Below are 23,099 nucleotides of genomic sequence, written 5' to 3' on the forward strand. Positions count from 1 at the left end.
TTGTCTGCATGAAGGCTTTCCATGTTGCAAACAGAAGACTATTAGAATCCTTAGGAGCATGGTAAATCAGCAATTGTATTAATCTGTAAACCAGAAATAAATGTCAAGTCTTGTACACCAAAAGGGCCCAGAGCCTTCATAATGGGGCAAAAAAAAAATATATATATATAAATCTCGCAGCTTGTTAATAACTTGCTTTGTGTGCTTAAACAAAGCAACAAGGACAATTTTTTATACAGTGTTCCTGTAAGAAATTAATGAACTTGGGACTATACTGGCACAAAACACTTCATATACCTCTTCTATTGTCAAGTTCTTAAAATATTAGTGATGTGAAGATGAAGTACTGATATGTGATGTGAAGTACTAATAATGCTAACAGAACATTATACCAAACATCCCGCTGTGCAGTACAAAGCAGGTGACATATTATTCACTGATGAGTATGTTGGTATTAGCAGATAAAAGAATTTATTTGAGTTCAGACTGTTCTGAGAATTATTTTCCCAAGATGAGATTTTTGATGTCTGTCACTTCCTCATCTTACCAGATGAAAATACTTAGTATGATACTGGATAGTCTGCTTTGCTGAATGGGCTGCCTGGCTTTTGCGACAAAGTGCATTAAACTTTCACCTTTGTTTCTGCTGTGCAAGTGTAAAGCATAGGCTGTATCTTTAGTGAGCACTCTTAGAGACAGAACCTTAACAAAGAAATAGGTATTTAACTGTATGATCTGTATTTGAACCTCCAAAGAAAGATTAGGAAGGAGATGGCAACAGACTGTTGGAGAAAAGGAAATTTACTAGACCCTTATTTCATGTGTGAATCACTTAGTCCTGAGGCAATGAAGTTGCCTTCTAAGAAGTGAATGCCTCATCTTGGACTTCTTGGGCCAAATTTTCTCTGGTGCAGACCATTCAAATACATATTAACTTAGGAAATACTATGAAATCTGACTTTGGCCCAACTTTTCAAGCAAGGCCACTATTTCAGAGCACTTGTTCGACATGTTTTTTTGAGGTAACTGTGCCAGCTTATTAGAAGTTCCAGACCCAACAGAGCTAAAGGAGCAGTAGAGGAGATATGTGCATGCTCTTTGAATGACTGATGTGTTTATCTGGTCACCCAAAAAGTGAGATGCAATCTATGTTTGAAAGTGAGGACAAAAACCTTATCTAAGTGTAGGTAGGCCGACTTTAAATATACACCTTTTGCCCTCCCCTCTTCCCCCTTGAATTTTTGAGATCTGTATCCCACCCACCTTATTCTCCAGTACCTAATGTCTGGGTTATCTAAAAGCAAATAACTGATCGCACACCCAATAATTTTCAGAGTGAAATAGTGCAGTTGCTTTTAAAGGCAAAATTCCCACTGATTTATGTGTGGGCAGAAATATGCCTCATATATTAATTTTGCTTTTGTCTGAGTATGGTACTGCTTCTCTATTCTGCCATCTTAGGTAATAATTTGTTCCAGCTTTAAATGACCATAGAGAAGCTTTTTACAGCAAATTTAAAGGTTGAATGAGGCTTGGAATTTTAACTCTATGACTTTCCATTACTTCAGCTACACTATTATATACAGCATACGACGTGTACAGAATAAAATGCAACCTACCTAGTGTCGGGTCATACTCCCAGATGAACCGTTTGGTCAGGAAGCGTACAACAAGAGCTGGAGGAACAGAAACATTCCAGGTGAGATGCACAAGCCATCAACTCATCTGGGTTTTCAAGCTTTCCTAGCAAACTTTTCTGTGTCAATGGGCACGTAGCAGCTCCCCTGAGCTGTGCGCAGAATTCATCATCACTTATTGTAGCAGTTGGGTCATTTTCTCTGTTTGTGCCCCACTTCACGCTTTTGGAGGGGGGAAACAAAATGAAGAAAATCCAAAGCTCTTTACAGGATTTATCATCTATGCATGTAACAATGCAGGAAAAGTATACTGTGAGGTTTTTGATGGTAGTCTCTAACAATTTTCCACTTTGGGTTTTTTATTTGGTCAAAATACCTTCTACTATTAAAAAGCCAAAACAACCCAATTTCCAGTGGGGGAAAAACCTAAAACAAGCCCACACACAAAAATCAAACCAACAACTCACTACTTTGGAATCTTTAGATTTCCCATAACCAATGGAAAAAGTGTTGAAAGGTTTTGAACTGGGATGCTTTGAATCTTCAAACCTAGAGGTTGTTCAAAATAATTTAATTCTCAAACTTCCCTTTCAGATATTAAACCTTAAAGTAACCATATAATTGGCTAAATAGCTTCCTTCTGTATTTTGCATGCCTTCCTTGCAAAATGTGGAAGATAAATTGTTGCCTACTTGTCACTTGAAGCAGCTATAACATTTTAAATCAACAGTCCACAAACGCTATTAATGAATGTGCAGAAGCAGAAATAAAGCTTTAGTTTTTTTGAGTTTTTTAGTTCTCATTTGCACTTTATGGTCTAAAATCTTGCTACTTATGTTCTTATATTTATTCTTTTCTATCCCTCCAGTCCCTTTAAAAACAGCCTATGTAGGTTTTGTCAGGATATTGATTATGTTCCAATTTAGAACTCAGCAGTGACTTAAATTTCTAGGGGTGTAAACAAAGTGTTCACCACTGCCAACTATTCATAATCCTTTCTGCATTTCCAAAATGGAGCTAGAGATATCCCTGCACTAGCTATGACTGCAGAGATTTCAGCTATATGAAAAACTTTCCTTGTCAGCTCTACAGCTGACAGTAAACCCAGTTCTGATCCTCCTCAAAATGAAAGGTGTGCGAATATCCCACATCACAGATTTCTGTGCCTAAGAGTAGAACAAGGCAGCAGTTTACAGACTAAATATAATTAAGCAAGCTTTGCTTAATTGGAACCTATTTTTAAAATGCAATCAGAACATTATTTTTCAGGAAGTTTTAAGTATACCTCAGACTTGGAGGTGTAAAAAGAAGCTGATCCAAAGGAAATGAGATCATCACACAAGAAGCAATTTCAAATCAGTGTTATTTAAAGTTTCTATTTTCTTTAGGAAGTCCTACTTTTTATTTATTTTTTAATTTTTTTATTTTTTTTTTAGCCTTTGCTGAAACTGTCTCCTTGGCCCTTAGACTGAATGAGGCAATTCTTAGCCAAAGTAACTTTTTAAGCCATAGTCCCAATTTGGATGCCATTATACTACAAGAAGATCCATGTAGCTTACTTTCCATTCATGATGATTTCTGCAGCAGGACTTCTTCCCCAGAATTTATTTCAGATAGAATAGTTTAAACATCTTGATGCTTCGAAAGTTTGGGAGCTTGGTCATGACTCTTAATTGCAATAATAGATTCTCTAATTCCTGTAAAATACTTCTGCTGACATGCTTTCAGAAGACTCCTTACTATCATCTTTTTCTTCTTCCACAGTCATACTATGAAGAAGCAGTGATGTGCTATCTGTATTGCAGTGCCTGAGCCTGTGCCTGGACCTGGAGTAGTTAATGAAGAAAGAGAAAGGGCAGAAGAGTGGGGCATCCTGGCCAGCTATTTTAATATTTCAGTATGGTTCACTTTGTTGTGAAAACCTTTCCCTTGCAGACAGAAATTGATGGAAAGGAGGATCAATATGACAAATGGAACTGGAAGAAAGTCTCTCAAGTACTAATGTCTGAGACAGGTGATAAAAAGAGTACCAGCTCTGAAGGAAAAGAGGGAAAAGAGCTGATTTTGGAGGTAGCCCAAATGAAGGAGGTGAGAAGGTGACAAGCAGTAAAAAAGAAAGGTGGAACTGGACTGCAGCTGTTGAAGTGAGGCTGGCAGAAGAGAAGTTCACCTATGTACACAGAATGAAATGGTACGTTTCATGCTGCAGGGGTGAAAAATTAGAGACCATAGATGTAAGCTCTGGTGAGGAGAGAAAAAGTAGGTTGTATTAATCTCCAGCAGGGAGATATATTATAATCACATACAGATATATAATCACATACGCAGGTATAACCACATATGGAGGAGGGAGCTGAAGAAAAGCAAGGAAGGGTGGGAGGCAGCTGCCATGCACAGGGCCAGATGGCAATTAGTCTCCCTCATTGGCAGGTCTCAACAGGGAGCACAGCAAGCCCAGCAAGTCACTCACTAGGCACTACAGGTAACAAAGCACTTGCATACAGCTTGCTTGGGCCCTGTGAAGCTAAGAAAATGCCACTTCAGCCCAGCCCTAGGTGAGTGGGAAAGCATCAGCTTCCATGTGCTCTCCGCCAATTTTGGGGGCACACAACTTGGTGCCATACAGAGCTCTGCTCTTGCATGGCTGGCTCTGCTCAGCCTCCCAGCTTCTGGGAATCAGCATGGGCGATTTCCTCAAAATACCCCTGCTCTCCGTCATGGCAATGGTCACAGCACATCCTATGGAGCTTTCAATTCTGCGCATTGAAGATTAGCAGCTGCCTTTCATGGATGGGGAATGTGAGATGCTCTTGATGCAGTGTTTCTCCTGTTTATAACTACTGCAAACTATGTTGAATGGGAAACGTCTTCATTTTTGCTGCATTAGGGGTGTTTAGCAGATGGGCCCCAAACCCCCAATTGAGAATTAAAACAATGTATGTGACTCTGTTGTCTGATTTTACTGAAAATAGTCAATGAGAGGAGAGCTGGGAAGGGCATCCAAGTGGTTGGGCTGTCAGTCCAGAGACCAGTTTGCTGGCTCACACCTCCTGCCCTAGTAGTGATTCCCCAGAGCAGGCATGTTACTGTGGAGCCATTTTGTTTACATGGAGCTCACTTTATGACAGATTACCTCACTTTTTACTGAAGTAACTTCTGCCAGCAGCAGAATCAAAAGTAAGGACACATCAGGATTTCACTGCACTTAGGGCTGTAGCACTCAGATTTCAGCCACTGGCATAAGCAATGCTTTGGGTAAAGCAATAAAACTTTCCCATGTCCTCAGCAATGCTGCATAGAAAAGAGTTGATATGGGCATTACTTCCTGCTCACCTTAGCAAAGGTATGTGCACCCTGCTTGAACCTTATTTAGGTTCAGCCTTATTTAGACATGCTTAACTCTAATACTAATAATAAGCCAAAAATAACACACTAAAAAAAATCCAACTGCTGAGGTTTGATTCAAAATAACAGAGGTTGAGAATGTCTGAAACACATTATTTTCTGATTAAATTAGGTGACTAATTCCAATGTTCCAATTAAAATGACCATTCCCAGTACTTATCCACAAAAAAAGATGAAATTCATCTCAAAGCAGGCAAGATTCAGATTGATGCCATACCTAACAGGAGTGAACTTCACGGTCCTCCACTGAGACTAGTCCAGGCTCTTCCCTGAACACTTACTGCTTGTGAAATACAAGAACTTGCAGACTTAGAAGGAAAGACTCTCCAACAAACTGTAATTTGGATTACCGCTGTGTTTTTCAGAGACATGACCATTACCTAAGGGAATTGATGTAATGTCCCAACAAACAAAGAATAGACTCACGTCTCTTTCTTTACACCCTTGCTTCCAAGTCAGCTGTTTTTGTACAGGGTTTAAATTAGGGTAGAACTTGGCCCAGGACTTTCATTCACTTGTGTTTAAACCTTCTGCCTTAGAAGTTGTTCTTTGAGAGTATTTATGACTAGCTGTCAAATACTTTTCCAGGGGTACTCCACTGAAGACAATGAAGTTCTATCAGGAATTAACTTGGCAGATAAACTGAGATTATCAACCACACAATCAATTACTTTTGGACTTCTGTGGCTAAGTCCCTTACCCAGCTTTAAAAACCTCAGTCTGTATCTTTTGGTACATTGTTGGTTTGTTTGGGGGTTTTTCTGGTGGTGTTTTGTATCTTGCTAAAGATCTTTGTTTTGATTTTGTAACATATTTTGTAACATGCTCTGGCTAAGTTTAAAATCTGCCTGGATACATATCTTCATTAATTTGTTATCATTCCAGCTATGGAAGAAAGGGGAAGAATGGAAGCAGGGTTTTATTTGGAAAACATCCCCCTTCCCCAAAAGCTACAGAGTTCAAAGTTATCCTAAGAAAAATACCAGCTCTCCACAGTGAAATAACTGTATGATGACTTTTTTATGCCATGAGAATTTTCAGCTACAAAAATGGTCTGAAAGTAGTCCCATTATTTAACTTATCAACAAGTCCATTCCTGGTGCCATGATGATGTGTCACATCAGAAAACCATACTTGGCAGGAGATGTCAGAGTGGTTAAAATCAGAGGTTATAATGATCAAAAGGCACTTCATCAAATGTAGTATTTAATTACTTTAAAATGTATGATTTTTGTTTTAAAGAGTTCAACCCCCATTTAACCCCTGGATACACCTCATATATTGGAATTTCAGCATGTGGCAAGCTCCAGCCTGAAGGACAGCAGTGCCACACGATTCTGGCATGTGGTGTGCTGCCTCCCTACACAGTTCTGTGTTCAGCTTTGGGAAGTTACGATTAGTTTTAAAGGCCCTACAATAAAGAAATTAACTTGCTCCTGAAAACACAGGTCATTTCGGGATGTCTCTGTGTGTGAAAAAGTATGAACTTAGAATGCTGAGTCCTTTTCTTGTCCTGGTACATCATGTATGTGAAATATGCAGTCATTACTTCTGGCTTTGAATCTGTGTGTCTGTTTTGACTCTGTTTTGGCAGTATCTCTGGCAATTCAGTGATGTAGGGATTTGAGTGGTAAGAAAGACATCAGCAGGAGGATTTCTCTGCTTTCCCTCCTCTCCTGGTTTGTTCACTGTGGTCACTTTTGATGTTGAGATGTAGCATGCTTTTAGTAAACTGGAAGGTAAGTTTAATGGAGCAAAAAAATATCAATGAGGGGAAAGGAAAGGAAGAACCATACCAAGTACGAAAATGGTGTGGTTTACACTGCCTTGCTGCTTCAACCTCCGCATATTTTGTGCATATTTTAATAACAGTTTTAAGCAGTGAACTGGTCAGAGAAATTACTGCCTATGCTTGTATGGCTTTTTTTTTTCTGTAGGCAGTGAGGTCCTCCACTGACTGATGATATAAATATAAAATGTATATATACTTTCATATATAAATATCTGTTACATATAAATGTCAAAAGTATATATACTTCTTACTATACGTATGTGTACTCTCTAGCAGGATGTATATAATGACATACATATAGATATACTGTAACATATATAGACTAGGATTGAACAGCTATGTGAAACCTGCTGCTCTTGCCTTTCAGGGGGTTATATTGCTTAGTGTAATGTAAACCTCTTTTCTTCAGTGATAATGATGTGGGTTCTGTGGACCCAAATCTGAACATCAAAAATGGTTCAAATGTCTGTTAGAAAGGGACTGGAATCCTGTCTCAGATCTCTATCTTAATCCCTGCAGCTGGATCATGAACTAAAGCAACATTCCATGTGTAAGTACTTTGAAAACATTAGCATACTTTCAAATGAAAAAAATCAGCACTGTATATTGGATTTATCTTTACAGTAAATAATATTTTATACACTAAATATGCACATAACAAGACTCCAAGGACTGCTTCAGATGCTAATTCAGTAAGCTGTTCAATTAGATGTCAAAGACATCAGAACTGGGTCCAATGTTAAGGAATTGTCAGTACCTCCCTTCAATGACAGAGATGTCTGCCCCCAGTGTTAGAGGCAAAATTTGCCACTACTCAGACACTGGGGAGAAAGCAATCTTGGCACAGGCATGCTAGCAGAACAAAGGCCACTTTCCTTATTCAGTACTGAATATGGGAAATACAGGAGTCATTTGTCAAGACCTTTGATTACAACTACATCCTAATGTTAATAGCAGGAAGTGTTTCTTGCCTTGCTTCTGGCATGGTGATCTTACAATAAACCTCTCTGTATTTTCATCTGGTATAGTCTACCGTGAATTTCACAAAATGCACATAGCATTAGTACAGTAGTGATTCGTCCCATTGCCACTGAAGGGGATGATTCTTGCAGCAAAGTTCTGCCCATTGCCTTCAGTGCTGGAGGCCTTTTTTTGTTTGTTTGTTTTGGTTTTGGTTTTGGTTTTTGTTGTTGTTTTTTTTTTTCTACAACGGTTGCTGCATATGGAATACAAGCAGGAGGCTTAATTTATATTGCATTATTCCATTCCATAATATATTGTTCCACTATAAGGTTGTTTATTTCACAAGGCTCCTCTCATACAAAAGATAAATGATCAGACTGGTGTGTCTAATGGTTTTGATCATTTTTAGGAACGCAGTGCATAAAATCTGTACTTCTACTATTTCTCCTCTCTTGACTTCATTGTATAACATGTTATGTCGCCCTTGTGCAAAGACTAAACTTTCCGGTGTGCTATTCCTAACACATATGGTTTTCCAAAACATAGCTAATGGTAACACCTCCAGATGTTTGTGTGTCTGAGACAGAGTATCTTTGTGATCAGGCTGTAGAGAAAGTCTTAACGAATAAAGTCACACAGTTAACTATTGCTTTGCTAGATGATTGACACAGGTAAGGTTTGAATTTGCATGCTGTTTTGAAAGATGCTGGGCACAGTAGGATAGGATTCTCAGTGTAAAACTTTGACATAAACCTCACCCCCCATCTCAAAGTGAAAAAGTAAAAAAAGTTTGATCTATTTGAGGAAAAAAAAAAATCAGAGAAAAGAAGGGCTGGAAAGTTGTGGGGTTTTTTTTGTTGTTGTTTTTTTGTTTGTTTGTTTGTTTTTTTTTGTTTTTTTTTTTTTTTTTTTTTTTTTTTTTTTAATTTAAAACTCCAGCACTTTATTAAGAAAATGGCAAGATGACAAAATTTTCAGGGGGATGTAATTTTTCTGTATTTTTTTTTTCCTTTAATTTCTCCTAGTGTTGGCTTTAGAAAACATCCCACTTTCTTGGTCAAATCTGTCATCTTTAAAATGGAAAAAGAAAGTAAGGAAATTAAGGAGAGAATTCTATAATGCTTTAGATGTCAGAATGATCTTCTGGTTATTGTCAAAGCATTTTTGAATGTATGGATTTTTGTTAGAAAATGCAGTTTGAACAGAAGGGCATTTCTGGGAAGGAAGCTAGTTTTTTAGATTTCTTTTTCAAAGGAAATGCCTGAACAGCTCACTATTTGTTTTCAACAGACTTGTCATTTAGGAAATGCAGATTTAAAAGAAAAACAAACCCAACCTTACTAGCTTCCATGTTGTTCCTTTGTTCATTGCAATGTTATTTTGTATTGCACTGGAGAAATGCGTGGGACTAAACTGTGATTTTTTTTAACCAGATGTCACTTTTGCAGAGATGGCAAAGATGCACTTTCTTGACTGTAGCACCCACCAGCTACTCGGCTTCAGCTGATCTGTATGTACCAAAAGGGTTCAAAATTGATTTCGCTCTGCCTCAAGACACAGTCAATGTGAGTTATTTGACTGGCACTCCTGAAAGGAAGGGCTGGCTGGCTGTTTTGGAGATGCCTTCAGCTGCTCGTAGGACAGTGTGGAGCTGCTGCCTCATCTCCTGCCAGTGCAAAGGAAAGAACAAACATGAACACAGAAGGAAGCAGTGGCAGTTCAGGAGTGGGGATTTTTGTTGCTGTTTTGTTTGTTTGGGGATTATTATTTTTTTTAATTATTATTACTCATTTTGTTGTAGGTTTTCTTGGTTTTGTTTGGATATGGGTTGCTTTTTTAGTTTGCTTGTTTTTTAAGGCTCTCCTTAAAGGATCTCTTGCTCTGATCCCTGCTCTAGCTCTCCCTTCCCATGCTCAGAAGGCAAGAGATAAATGGGAAGAACTGGAAGAAAGAGGAGAGACCTGATGTTGCCTTATTAGAGAAAGTCTGCATGTCCTGGGAGACCTGTGGACCCCTTTCCCAGGGAGTAGGCGAGGGAGCACTGTCTCATGCCCAAAGGGGATGAAGAAACTTTTCCAACAAAGTGAAAAGCCAGTTCTGTGTGAAACTGTGGACTGGGTTAGGGACTGGTCTACAAGGCCCAGCTGTTCTGTGACAGCATCCTGGCCATAAATCCTTACTGGTAAGGAGCTCAGCAAGCCAATTTGCCTCATCCTGGTGATAGCGCTTGACAGTTTTGGGGGCTGGCTTGTGTTTTACCATCCTACTGGCTGCTGTTACTGTCAGGAGCAAAAGACATCATGTTTCATGTGGGATGTGCTGGTCTGATAAACCCACTCTGGAAAGGCACAACATACTCTTTTGCTGGTAGGCTGAAGACTTAGTGTAACTCTAAGTGCTTAAGAACAGGATTTTATCAGGCCCTCCTGTAAGCAAGGCCACTAGCATTAATGCTAGATCCCTGCCTGTGTTTGCAACCTTCACGATGTCAGAAAGTACCTTTGTGAAAGTGCCCTGCTGTGTACTCTTTCACCAAGTGTGTATACATCACCATAAATGGTAACTAGAAATGGCATAAAGTGTACCTTCTTCTCTCATTTGCCTCAGAAACAAACGCAGTGATGTAAAAGGATGCTGTCTCTATTTCATTTTGGTAGACAGCACTGGCTGTTTCTCTGGGTCTGAGTCTGAACAGATGATCTATCACTCTCTTCTCCTCAGCCTGACTGTAGTAATTCTCTCGTCTTATTTTAAGACCATGTATACTTTATCAGATGAGACTACAGCTCGCATCAGATGAAAAACAAGTTGTTCCCTGGCTTTTTCTGCTATATACTTGATTTCTTTTATGTGCACACCTTGGATTTCTGGGTTTGGCTCCACAGAAGTGTCAAATAACCTGGAAAAACTTTACATTGTGATTACAATCCAGCTGGATTTTCCCCTATATCCAAATATATGGGAAAATAATGAAAGATCGTATGTCCTGTGTAATTTACTTGACAAAGGAGCTTAGATGGACACCAGCAGTTCATATCAGCACTACAGATTGATAAGCCAGAAATCGCTCAATAGATTCATGCCTGTAAGGTCTCTGTGTCACAGGGAAATGAAGAATTAGAGCAACAAAATACATCGAAAACTGACTCATGGAGTTTTCACAATCCTCTTTTTTTATGAGCCTGATGATGTAAGCATTGATAAATGTTACAGCTTTTTAATACAGTGCACACTATAATACTTACAGAAACCCATGGTTTTCACACTGTGCTATTAGCTGATTTTGCATCACAGCTCCTTTGCCTACTTGGAATTTTAAAGGCAGATAAAGAATGGTTTTCTTTCTGACAGGCTCATTGCCAAGTACCTGAACCAGACACCTGGAGAAGTTCCCAGAAGAATGAATGAAGAAAGGCATGTAAGAACAGATACATCAGACAGTGACATATACCACAATGGTTTTGAGGCTTGTGTGACTAGCTACTAGCAACATAGTGTATCATCTTCCAGTTGCCTCCAGTACCTCATGGAAAGGGGTACCACCAATAATTTTATGGCAAACAGCTTTGCCATTACACAGGGAGAGTTAAGAGACGCTGAAGCAGGAGCAGAGAAGCTCTTCAAGAGACAAAGGTATCATTTCCACAGTAGGGTTTGTGGTACTGAAGAACAGGAAAAGTGAATAGAAAGGTTGCAATCAACAACTGAAATAAAACATAAAATAAATGCTATGGACCACGTTTCTTTCTCACAGTACAAAGATGTACGTAGCAAAGTAAGAGAAATGATTAGATGAAGAAAACTCAGTCTGAATTTTTGAGTTTTTGAACATGTTGTAGAGACGTTCATTTCCAGAGGCAAAAAAATGACCCTAAGAGAGGTAGGACTGGTAGCCACCTAATGATATCTGGTAGCATCTCTTGCAGCATCACCCATTTTCTCTTGTGGAGCAGGCTGGAAGAGCAGAAGAACCCAGCAGAAGTGGGTGAAGAACTGTTTTTCCTAAATCACTAGTGACCAAAGCCTGTTTAAATCAAGCCTAACTGGTGATCTGCCTGATCTCAGATCACAGCTCACTCCATACAACCACTGTCAGCAGGAAGATTAATTCGTCACAGAACCTGGAAATAATGATTTCCTGTCAGAGCTATGGCATGTAACAATGGGCAAAGATTAACACTGCTAAGTGGTCCAGCTAGTATTATGCTATGGTAGTGATATACTTGGTTCCCAGTACTCATGACAGCATTAAATGAATTTAAATTAATTGATAGTTTTGATAAACTACTATCATCTCCTGTCTCCAGCTGCAACTACAGTTTTATAAACACTCATTTGGTGCCTATAATAACGTAGGGGTTATTATTAGCCTTCTGCTAGGAATCTGGACACACAATCCTGGGAACTGTTCAGAGTAAACTTTAAAATTATGTATGTGTGTGGCAGGGGGAAAGCATGATCTAAATTTAAATGGTAAATTTCTGCTTTCATTTTCAGTGCTTAAGGGCATTCAGCTAATAAACATCATATGTCTTCAAACAAAAGACACGGTAGTAGATAATGGATGTTGTAAAACCTCTGACTTATCTCAAGTCTGAAACTTGAAGGATTAACATAGCTAAGTTTATGATGTTCATCACAGCTGCCAGGAGACCTGGCCCTGCCTCCCCAGGGTGCAATAGCTACAGAAAATGTTCTTCTGGTTCTAGCTAGCTAATTAGCTATACTTAGTTAAAAGTCTATATTAAGAGGAAGATCTGATATATTTATTCATGCTGAATAATGAATTATACCCCAAAAACCTGAGGTGCTATCTATGTAAGATTTTCATGTCCATAGAAACTACACAGATAGGAAAGATAACAAGTCTTGTATTCAGGACTGTTTTAGTCATTATCTCATTCAGCTTGTAGTGACCTTAGTGATGGGTTTTCTTCATTCCTTTTACATGAGGTTGCAAACACCACATTCCTGTTTGTTCTAGGGGATGCTAAAGATCCCACGGTAGTTTTGCAAGTGTATTCTGTCATCTTTCCCTGCTAGGATCCTCTTCTCCATCCTGAGGATTGGTAGGTAGATTCCACCACAGTGGACAACAGTGTCAAGGGCTCAGAGATCCTTCAGGACTAAGGAAGTTTGCAATTATGATGATATTAGCTTCTATTATTTTCTCAGGCCAGCGTGATAAACCTCTCATCACTGAGTTTTTCTTTTAATGCTTTTTTTAAGAACACTTCCTCAGTTTCACCTCATGATCTTTTTAGAGTAAGCAGAGAAAATATAAACAATTCCACTTTCTCTGCCAGCATTTGAATAAAAGAATATACATTTATTTTTCCTGTTACTGCCCTGTAGAGCGCTGCATACTGACTGCAGCAATCTGTGTTTGCTTAACCATTCGCGATGACATCACATGAGCCATGAGGAAACACAGCCCTGGGAATCTACAGTTTGACAAGTAAGAAAACCTCCAATTGCTCATAATGAAGGCTGATGCAGTGGCTGGGGAGTAGGTCTGAGACGTGGTTTACATTCTTTGCTTCACCACGCTTTTTGTTTGGCTTTATTGCCTAGCATAATGGGCAAGTACATCTTCAAAGCTATTAATGTGCCTGGCACGGTAAAGAAGTAGTCAGCGTAATGCCCAACAGTATTTGAATGGTGTTGGGTCTCTAAAGATGCCCTTTTGCAACCTATCTTCCTCTGTCAGCTCCTGAGCAGCTTTTGAAAAATTTAGTCTTTTGTTTCTTTGCACACTCCTCAGTTTATCTGGAACCTGCGTGTAATGATATTGCCGGCATGACACACGGATCATCGTTGCAGATAGGCTGATGCTGACAAAGCAGAAGTGTTTTGGAAGTATAAATAGTTCTTTTTACTTAAGATGCTGAAACAATGCTTTCACAGAGGTACCTTTAAGGAAAGCATTCATTTTCATAGAATCATAGAATAATTAGGGTTGGAAAGGACCTTAAGATCATCTAGTTCCAACCCCCATGCCGTGGGCAGGGACACCTTATGCTGAATCATATCACCCAAGGCCTTGTCCAACCTGGTCTTGAACACTGCCAGGGATGGAGCATTCACAACCTCCCTGGGCAACCCATTCCAGTGTCTCACCACCCTGACAGGAAAGAATTTCCTTCTTATATCCAACCTAAACTTCCCCTGTTTAAGTTTTAACCCATTACCCCTTGTCCTGTCACTACAGTCCCTAATGAAGAGTCCCTCCCCAGCATCCCTATAGGCTCCCTTCAAATACTGGAAGGCTGCTATGAGGTCTCCACGCAGCCTTCTCTTCTCCAGGCTGAACAGCTCCAACTTCCTCAGCCTGTCTTCATACGGGAGGTGCTCCAGTCCCCTGATCATCCTCGTGGCCCTCCTCTGGACTTGTTCCAACAGTTCCATGTCCTTTTTATGTTGAGGACACCAGACCTGCACACAATACTCCAAGTGAGGTCTCACGAGAGCAGAGTAGAGGGGCAGGATCACCTCCTTCGACCTGCTGGTCACGCTCCTTTTGATGCAGCCCAGGATACGGTTGGCTTTCTGGGCTGCAAGCGCACACTGCAGCTGGCTCATGTTCATTTTCTCATCAACCAACACCCCCAAGTCCTTCTCCACAGGGCTGCTCTGAATCTCTTCTCTGCCCAACCTGTAGCTGTGCCTGGGATTGCTCCGACCCAGGTGTAGGACCTTGCACTTGGCATGGTTAAACTTCATGAGGTTGCCATCAGCCCACCTCACAAGTGTGTCAAGGTCCCTCTGGATGGCATTCCTTCCCTCCAGGGTATCAACTGAACCACACAGCTTGGCGTCATTGGCAAATTTGCTGAGGGCGCACTCAATCCCACTGGCCATGTCAGTGATGAAGATGTTGAACAAGACAGGTCCCAACACCGATCCCTGAGGGACACCACTCGTTACTGGTCTCCAGCTGGGCATTGAGCCATTGACCACAACTCTTTGTGTGTGGCCATCCAGCCCCTTCTTTATCCACCGAGTGGTCCATCCATCAAATTGATGTCTCTCTAATTTAGGAACCAAGCACCTTGTTGATTTTCATGTGCCTTAGCATGCCTTCCAGGAGAATCTGCTCCAAGATTTTGCCGGGCACAGAGGTGAGACTGACTGGTCTGTAATTCCCCAGGTCATCCATTTTCCCCTTCTTGAAAATGGGGGTTATATTTCCCTTTTTCCAGTCATCAGGAACTTCACCTGACTGCCACGGTTTCTCAAATATGATGGCCAGCGGCTTCGCAACTTCATTTGCCAGCTCCTTCAGGACCTGCGGATGGATCTCATCAGGACCCATGGACTTGTGCACGTTCAGATTTTTGAGATGGTCTCGAACCAGTTCCTCTCCTACAGTGGGCGCAAGGTCTTCATTCTCACAGTCCCTGCATCTGCCTTCCAAGGCTTGGGTGGTTTGGTCAGAGCCTTTGCCAGTGAAGACCGAGGCAAAGAAGTCATTCAGAACCTCAGCCTTCTCCAAATCCTGTGTAGCCAGTTTTCCTGAGAGCTTCCTGAGGGGGCCTACATTCTCCCTAGTCTGTTTTTTATTTGCTACGTACCTGTAGAATCCCTTCCTGTTATCTTTAATACCTCTAGCCAAGTTTAATTCTAACTGGGCCTTTGCTTTCCTAACCTGATCCCTAGCTTCCTGACCTGGTCCCTAGCTTGTCTGTTAGAAGCTGCATTTTCAGTGAGCTATTAACAGAGAGGAAGAATAGCCTATAACCACTGGTTCCTGACTGCTTTTAAAATAGAAGGCAAATTTAGCTGGCATTTTTAACTTTCCTGATGGACCCTGACATAGCCTCCCCAGGAGGTAAAAATGAGTCTTGCGGTCTCAGAAATGACCTGCTGCAGAGTAGGATGAATTCTTCAGCTCCAGCTGAGTTCAGCCAAAGCTGAGAGCTTTGCTTACCTTTCTTATAAGACAAAGGGTTATTTTTAAAGTAGTCTGATCCCCTTTGGTTTTATATAGAAGAATATACACATTTTTAAGCTCCACTTACAGGTATTGTCCTGCCCTGTGGCCTTGCTGTTTAGATGCAGATCACCTGAGCTGTGGCACCTCCTGCTCATGCACCTGGGGCAGATGTGATGGAGCCCCAGTGACATGGAGGCCCAGGGGCGCAATAAAAACCACAGTGCTTTTGCTCCTGCCCCCAGCAGCATTGTTCTGTCACGCTCCTGCTCCAGGCAGACTTAGTTACTCTATCTGCCCTACTTGGTGTCCTAGAGGATGAGCAATCAAAGCAGCAATTCCTGGTCTCCCCACTGTTATCAGCTGGAGGAGGAATTTTGTTATTCTTCCCCATTCTCTGAATTCCCTCCCCTCCCATTCTTCAGGGTTTAGCCCCCCCCCCAAAAAAAAAACAACACATGAGAAGTGGGAAGAAAAGATGAATAATTCACTACTCTAAAGGAATGAGCATAGTCTGCTTAGAAAAGGGGCATACTCTCATTGTAATTAGATAAAGTACAACATTTAAAGTTACATCACTCATTGATACTGGAGATAAGGCCAGGACTGTGTGTTTGGGAAAGCAGAGAAGCAGCAGGCTCATTGCAACCTATTGTCAGATAAGCCACTGTGATGGAAAGCACTGGCTAATAAAAAGAAAAACATTCCTGGAAAAAAAAGCTGACAATAAAAGGGCAGAAAACTCACATGCCACTGAAATTATTCCTAGAGTAACATGCATCAGGAGGCTGTTTTCGATTGGGCTGTTAAATTGTTCAACAGCTGTGAAGTGCCCTGCCATTGCTCTATGGCCTGCCATAGCCATATATTTCTGGGATGACTTTTGTACAGAATTCCTCCTTCTTTGAATGGAGCCTGAGGCATAACCCACTGAAGTCATCAACAGCTTTGCCTCTCTTTCTGTAGGTTGAAGCTCATGCCCCTGAGGAGTTGTTTACGTGTGGTAAGTAATGTTCTCATATTGATACCAGCAGCAGCCCCACCCCTACAAGAAAGAAGTTAGGGCTGAAATATCTGGGCCTGCAATAGCTGGAAACAAGGAGGCTTAAGCTAAATTCTTGCTCCACCAGAATTCTGCCAGCTTCCCACTAGCTGCGACCAGAGCGCCTAACAAAGGGCAGATGGATGGGCTGTGAACCACAACAGCCAGCTAATGAATCCAAAGATGTATCGCAGGGTTGTGTGCCAAATGGGTCATGCCAGAAATGCTGGCTTAATACAGTAACAGGCCTGACAGGAGGACAGGCAGGGTAGTTAAATTTATATAAGGGAAGTATGGGAATTATGTAGAGAAAAATGAGTATTGTTACAACTATCATTGCCCTCGTTGGTAGGGATTTGAATGGAACTTTCTTCATTAAAATGCTGCCGTTTTAGGCTATTGCTCCTCCAATGCCCCTCTCCCATTATCTGAAAGAAAACCTGAAATACTTCAAATTTAGGTAAAATTTCATGGCAGGTTTCCCACCCTTCTGCTTGATCACTCTGTTTTCTCCTGCCCTTTTAGGAAGGATTTTTTCTTTTTTTTTTCACTAGTAGGACCTTAAAACAACAACAAAGTGGTAACTTTTCTGCTAACAATGGTTTGAACTAGTTCTTAGCACTAATATTCCCATACCCTGTCTTTGCCAGTACTCAGTCAAATAGCATCAGCCACATTTCCCACCAGTTGTGAGACTTCAGTATATGTGTGAGTCTTGATTCTCAAATACAGGCAAGTAAGTTGTGATTTACACATGCAGAGGACAAGCCTATGATTTAAGACAAATTAAATTCACTTTAATTCCACTTGAAAAGATTACGTAGTAGATAAACCTTCTTATGCTTCTTTCCAGTAAGACTTGAATTGCAGCAAGTATGCATTTTTTCCTTCTTTTGATCAGGAAAATGCAAGTATCATAAAAAGTGCATCATAAAAGGTTAACAAGTAACTAGCCACTCCATCAGCTTGGTGTATGGCTGCATAGCTGATGACACATGGGTCTTTTCCACCTAATCCTGGCAAAATGTTTTTTTCCACTGCTCTGTAAGATCATGATGTATATTTGCCCCCAGAAGCCCAATCTGAACAAATTCCTATAATATCATTTGGTCTATGGTTGTCAAAATTTTGGATGATCCCAACTTAAAAGATTGTGAAATCTTTAAAAGGAATTTAAAATGCATTAATTAGATTTTCCAGAAGCACCATATCCTGGCACTGATTTGCAGCTCTAGGGACATACTCATGTTAAACATTTTGGCCCTCAATCTTTGTCTAATTTGCAATTTCTGTCAGTTTCATTACTTCCAGGAATACGTACAACCCCGACTACTGACCTATGCCAGTTTAGACTTTCATTATAGACTATATCAGCCATATATCTAATTCTTCCTATAGTTTCTATTTTAAAATAATTGGAAGTTTTGTGCTTTAATATGGAACTAGATGAACAATACTATGGCATACGGGACAGAAAAGTAGAAGTGAAAAACCACAGACATAAATCAGGAGCAAATACAAAAGTGTTAAGATTTTTTGTTTCCTCAGAAATAACCATGCTAACAATGTTTTTCTGCAAGTCTTGGACTATTTTTCAGCTGCAAATTCTACCAACAATACTCAAATACAGAAAAACAAGTAGGGGGGGAATTCAGAGGCTTAGCTGAGAAATCAGTAGGAAGCTTAAAATGATTTTGCATTAGGTTTTTAAACCTAAACAAAGCAGTGCCCAAGCTCTTGCACCAATCTTAACAGACATGAAGACACGAAACATACAGTTTCTCACTTGCATAATCAGCTGAACAGAAGAAAACCTGAAGGCTTAGGCTAAGACCTAAAATGTGTTATGGATCTATTCACAACAGCTGATTTTAGCCTTGCAAGACTAACTTCTCCAAGGTATTTTTCTAGTTGGTAAACTAGGATTCTGCATTGGATTACAATCTGGAGCAGCTCATTTCTGTCCCTTGGGTAAAGAGCTGCAGGGACCTAATGCCTATGCTTAAGAATACTCTTCCTGCCTTTTTCCATCACACACATTCTTTTAATAATGTTAAGGATGTTTGGGTTCCATGAGTGTTGGTCATTTTGGCATACTGTAGGAAGCTTAGGTACAGCCCGATGCTCTCTGTAAGTAAACAGAGAGCCCATGGTTCTTCCACAGTGAACTGTTAAGAAAACTTGTCTGCTTCTCTGAGTAAGAAATGAGAGAAACAAAGGCCAAAACAGGTTTGACTTGTGTTTGTACTGCAGAGTGCGTAGGTTACCAGCCTAAATAAAAGTCAAATTCAGACTTGACCCATTTTATCTAAGTAAAAAGTAGTTTATCTTAATTCTGAAGTCTTCTGTTAACAGAAAAGGGCTGCATGGAACCAGAGGCAATTCATTGTGAGCAGGATAAAAAGAGAGAAAGAAGCAAAAAAATGACAGTATACCACCAATGGAAAGGACAGCAAACACAGACACAGACAAATGCAGTCCACATCCTAGAAAAGGAGCCTAATGGATCTGCAAGATTCACCTTTCTGCAGTATTTCTGTTTTGCCATATAAGTCCATATTTAAAGTAGATGGCATAGGGAGAGAGGGGAGTGACCTTTTAGCACTGCCCAGAGGCTCCAGAGACTGAGTCTTCACCTACACCAAGGTCAGATTCAAGTTAGTATAGAGGTGTCCAGGCCACAGCACTGGAAGTGGAGGATCCCCATTTCTCTGGATACCTGCCCTTTCTTTTACCAGCTGGATGACAGGCTACTACCAACAAATCAACACGAAAATGGCTACAGAATAATAGAATCATAAAATAGTTAGGGTTGGAAAGGACCTTAAGATCATCTAGTTCCAATCCCCCTGCCATGGACAGAGACACCACACTAAACCATGACACACAAGGCTCTGTCCAACCTGGTCTTGAACACTGCCAGGGATGGAGCATTCACAACCTCCCTGGGCAACCCATTCCAGTGCCTCACCACCCTGACAGGAAAGAACTTCTTCCTTATATCCAATCTAAACTTCCCCTGTTTAAGTTTTAACCCATTACCCCTTGTCCTGTCACTACAGTCCCTAATGAAGAGTCCCTCCCCAGCATCCCTATAGGCCCCCTTCAGATACTGGAAGGCTGCTATGAGGTCTCCATGCAGCCTTCTCTTCTCCAGGCTGAACAGCCCCAACTTCCTCAGCCTGTCTTCATACAGGAGGTGCTCCAGTCCCCTGATCATCCTCGTGGCCCTCCTCTGGACTTGTTCCAACAGTTCCATGTCCTTTTTATGTTGAGGACACCAGACCTGCACACAATACTCCAGGTGAGGTCTCACAAGAGCAGAGTAGAGGGGCAGGATCACCTCCTTCGACCTGCTGGTCACGCTCCTTTTGATGCAGCCCAGGATACCGTTGGCTTTCTGGGCTGCAAGCACGCACTGCTGCCCCATGTTCATTTTCTCATCCACCAGCACCCCCAAGTCCTTCTCTGCAGGGCAAATGCCACATAACTAGATGATTCCAGCACACTTTGCATGGTATCTCTGCTCTGCACTCAATCATAACAGCCTGCTGAGCAGACCTGCTGCAGTTTAATTAGACTGTTTGGGTCCACCTTCTGTTCTTCTATAATAACATTAGTCAGAAGTGAACAGTCTGGTTCCTGCCTCTCAGAAGCTAGCATGAGCTGCTAATACAGAGTTGGCCAGATTGGTTAATTGCACCCCTGACTTTTAAAGGTCAGGTCTTACAGAATCTAATAACATTCAGATTTTCAAAACAAGGTTGATTGGAAGGAAGAGCCTGGATTCTTCCCATGAGATACTGCCTATTGAGCTGTGGGACAATCTCTACCCTGCAGCATCCTCCAACAGAGCAGCTAGCTGGCCCCAGCAGCAAGGCCCCAGCCAGATGATAAAGGACATTTTCAAGGTCAGCTTCCCCTTGGGTTTTGAGCACCTGGCATCATGTAGGGTTGCAGCAGCTTCTGGGGGTATAGCACTTCAGGAGAGAGGTCAGAGTAAGGGAAAAGTGTATCTGAAAGGAAGCTGCAAAAAACAAGTCAGATAATTTGTCCTTATCTAAGGAACTGCATCATACCTTAGAAATTCTTTATCCTTGGCTTACCCTAATAGAAAAGCTGAATGGTTGGTCAAGCAGTATCAGTTGAGGTAGAAAAATTCTGAAACCTGAAAACTGGCTTACGAAGAGTCAGATGTTTGAGTAAAGGGTGCATGTCCTCAGTTTCACCCATGATCTAACTGTCCCAGTGAGGAAGGAAGTGGATCTGCAGAGGGGAACACCTAACTAGGGTCTACAGTTTGTATGGCTTATTCATCAAAGCTAGTAATCTTTGTATTTGAAAAGAAAATTCTATTTTAATCTTCGTAGGACTGAGCCCAGCGATCTGCATTGTAAGCATCTCTCTCGGCACAGGAGGGGAGGCAGCTGAAGGTAATTGCTGCCCTTTTCCCCTCCCTGAGTTCCCTGGCAGGCTGAAAGCTCCGCGGCAGGAGGGAAAGGAGATACTCTGTCAGCTGTGGCACTCCTTCTTTCCCCAGATAGATTCTTTCCTTCCTCATGCAAACACCTGAATGAAAACACTGTAAGTTCTCGACATCTCCAGTCCCCTCAGTGTTCCTAATTCAGCTTTGAGGCAGATGGTCTGCACTGCAACAGCCACAGAAATGGAAAAGTTTTGAGAGAAGTTCTCATGCTGCTGCTTCCAGAGGAAAAGGAGTCAATCTATTACAGCTGGGACTTTCATTTCTCCCCTTCTTGGCCAACAGCCTTGTTTAAAAGCTTCCATTTGACAATCCACAACCGAGTTTATACAAGATGAGTAGATACTTTTTGGTTTTCTGTGGTCAACAGTTTTCTGACATTGTTTATCAAGTAAAAAGTTTGAACAATTACTTTTGTTTCCTTCCTTTTCTTCATCCTTTTCCACCCCATCTTATTGTGCTTTTAAGGGCTTTTTCCCTTGAATTTTGGCCTGTTTTTTTGCATGTGCTTATTTTCAACCAACTTGCATGTAGACGATGTTCAACTAAGCATACATTTTGGGTAAGGAGATGTTTACAAACTGATATTAAAACACTCTGCTTGTTTGTGCAAAACAGTAATTGAATAAGCACTGGTTATTTAAGTGAATAAACACTGTTTACTTGCGTATTTGCTTTTCATTCTTTTACATGGTTTCCACAGGAAAAGTAGGGGTGTTTGTTCTATAGTTAATAGTATTAAGAATATTCTAAAAGAAATACAATCTTGATGTGTGTTCTTTATAAATTTTTTGCAAGAATGAAACCTAAGTAATAGCTTTAGGTTTTCCCAGTATTGCTGCCTTCCTGATTATTCATATCCTTTAACTTTTTTGGTTACATGTTGATCCACTGAGCCCTGGTCTTTTTTTGTAGCTTATTCTCCCATTTCCTCCATTTTGCCTAAAGCATGCCATATGATTAATAAAAGAAAGCCTAGCATAGATGTGTTTATGTTTCAGGTATTGAAACAGCTTTTACACTTAAGATTTTTGTTACATTCGTTCTACATTACTACAAATTTTCATTGACAAAACCCAAGCACATGCTGCTGTTCTTTACAGTCATATGATGTTACCTTCCTTCAGCTATTACTTTGACGTCACATGAGCTAAATTTGGGGTTCCTAAATCCTGCATATGTACCTAACAGCCTTCAAAATATTTTGCCAGTCCTGCTAATTTATAGATGATGAGCAGCTGATCTTTCATGTTTTCCATTTAATGCTTCACAATTACACACTTGCATGTTTAGTGTGAGGAGTCCCTGCCCGTGGCACAGGGATTGGAACTTGATGATCTTAAGGTCCTTTCCAACCCTAACTATTCTATGATTCTATCCATGTGATGTTTAGAGCTATATAAGCAAGTTAATATAAATATTTTGTATTAGTTCTTACATAATTCTGTTTTCACCCACAGTTCCACAACATGACTTATTCACTAGAAGAACATCTTTTACCTCATTATGATAAAAACAAGGTACATAGATATGGCATAACTTGCTGAGATCCACCCTGCAGTAATGACATAGAAAGAAATCCCTAGTCTGGATTCCATCAGGTAACACTACTGTATGATGTTTTCCTTTGTAGGCTGTAATTTTTCTGTATAGTTAAGACTTTATTGCCTATATTTTTTCCATAAAATATAAAGTATATTGCATTAAGTATAATTCTGTGAGGAAAACCAATGCTCAGTTATACTTTGAATACCATCTTGATTTCATCCAAATTAATCTGTTTATTCATTTTTGTTACTTGAAGCTTCTCTGCAAACTGAAATTGCTCAGCACTTATTTTGAAG

The 23,099-nt window shown here is 40.6% G+C and overlaps 1 protein-coding gene across 2 annotated transcripts in view; it reads right to left on the reverse strand.

Annotated features, from left to right (window-relative positions):
- The window catches only part of RERG (RAS like estrogen regulated growth inhibitor), a 108,278-nt gene that overhangs the window by 16,372 nt on the left and 68,807 nt on the right, over window positions 1-23,099 (reverse strand). For both annotated transcript variants that reach the window (XM_062616719.1, XM_062616720.1), the window contains exon 3: window positions 1,620-1,676. In XM_062616719.1, the coding sequence (XP_062472703.1) occupies window positions 1,620-1,676 (57 nt within the window). The remainder of the gene's footprint in view (window positions 1-1,619; window positions 1,677-23,099) is intronic.

This window comes from Pezoporus occidentalis, unplaced genomic scaffold (assembly GCF_034315485.1).
Source record: "Pezoporus occidentalis ecotype Australia unplaced genomic scaffold, CSIRO_AGI_Poc_V1 ctg19, whole genome shotgun sequence".
Lineage (NCBI taxonomy): Eukaryota > Metazoa > Chordata > Aves > Psittaciformes > Psittacidae > Pezoporus > Pezoporus occidentalis.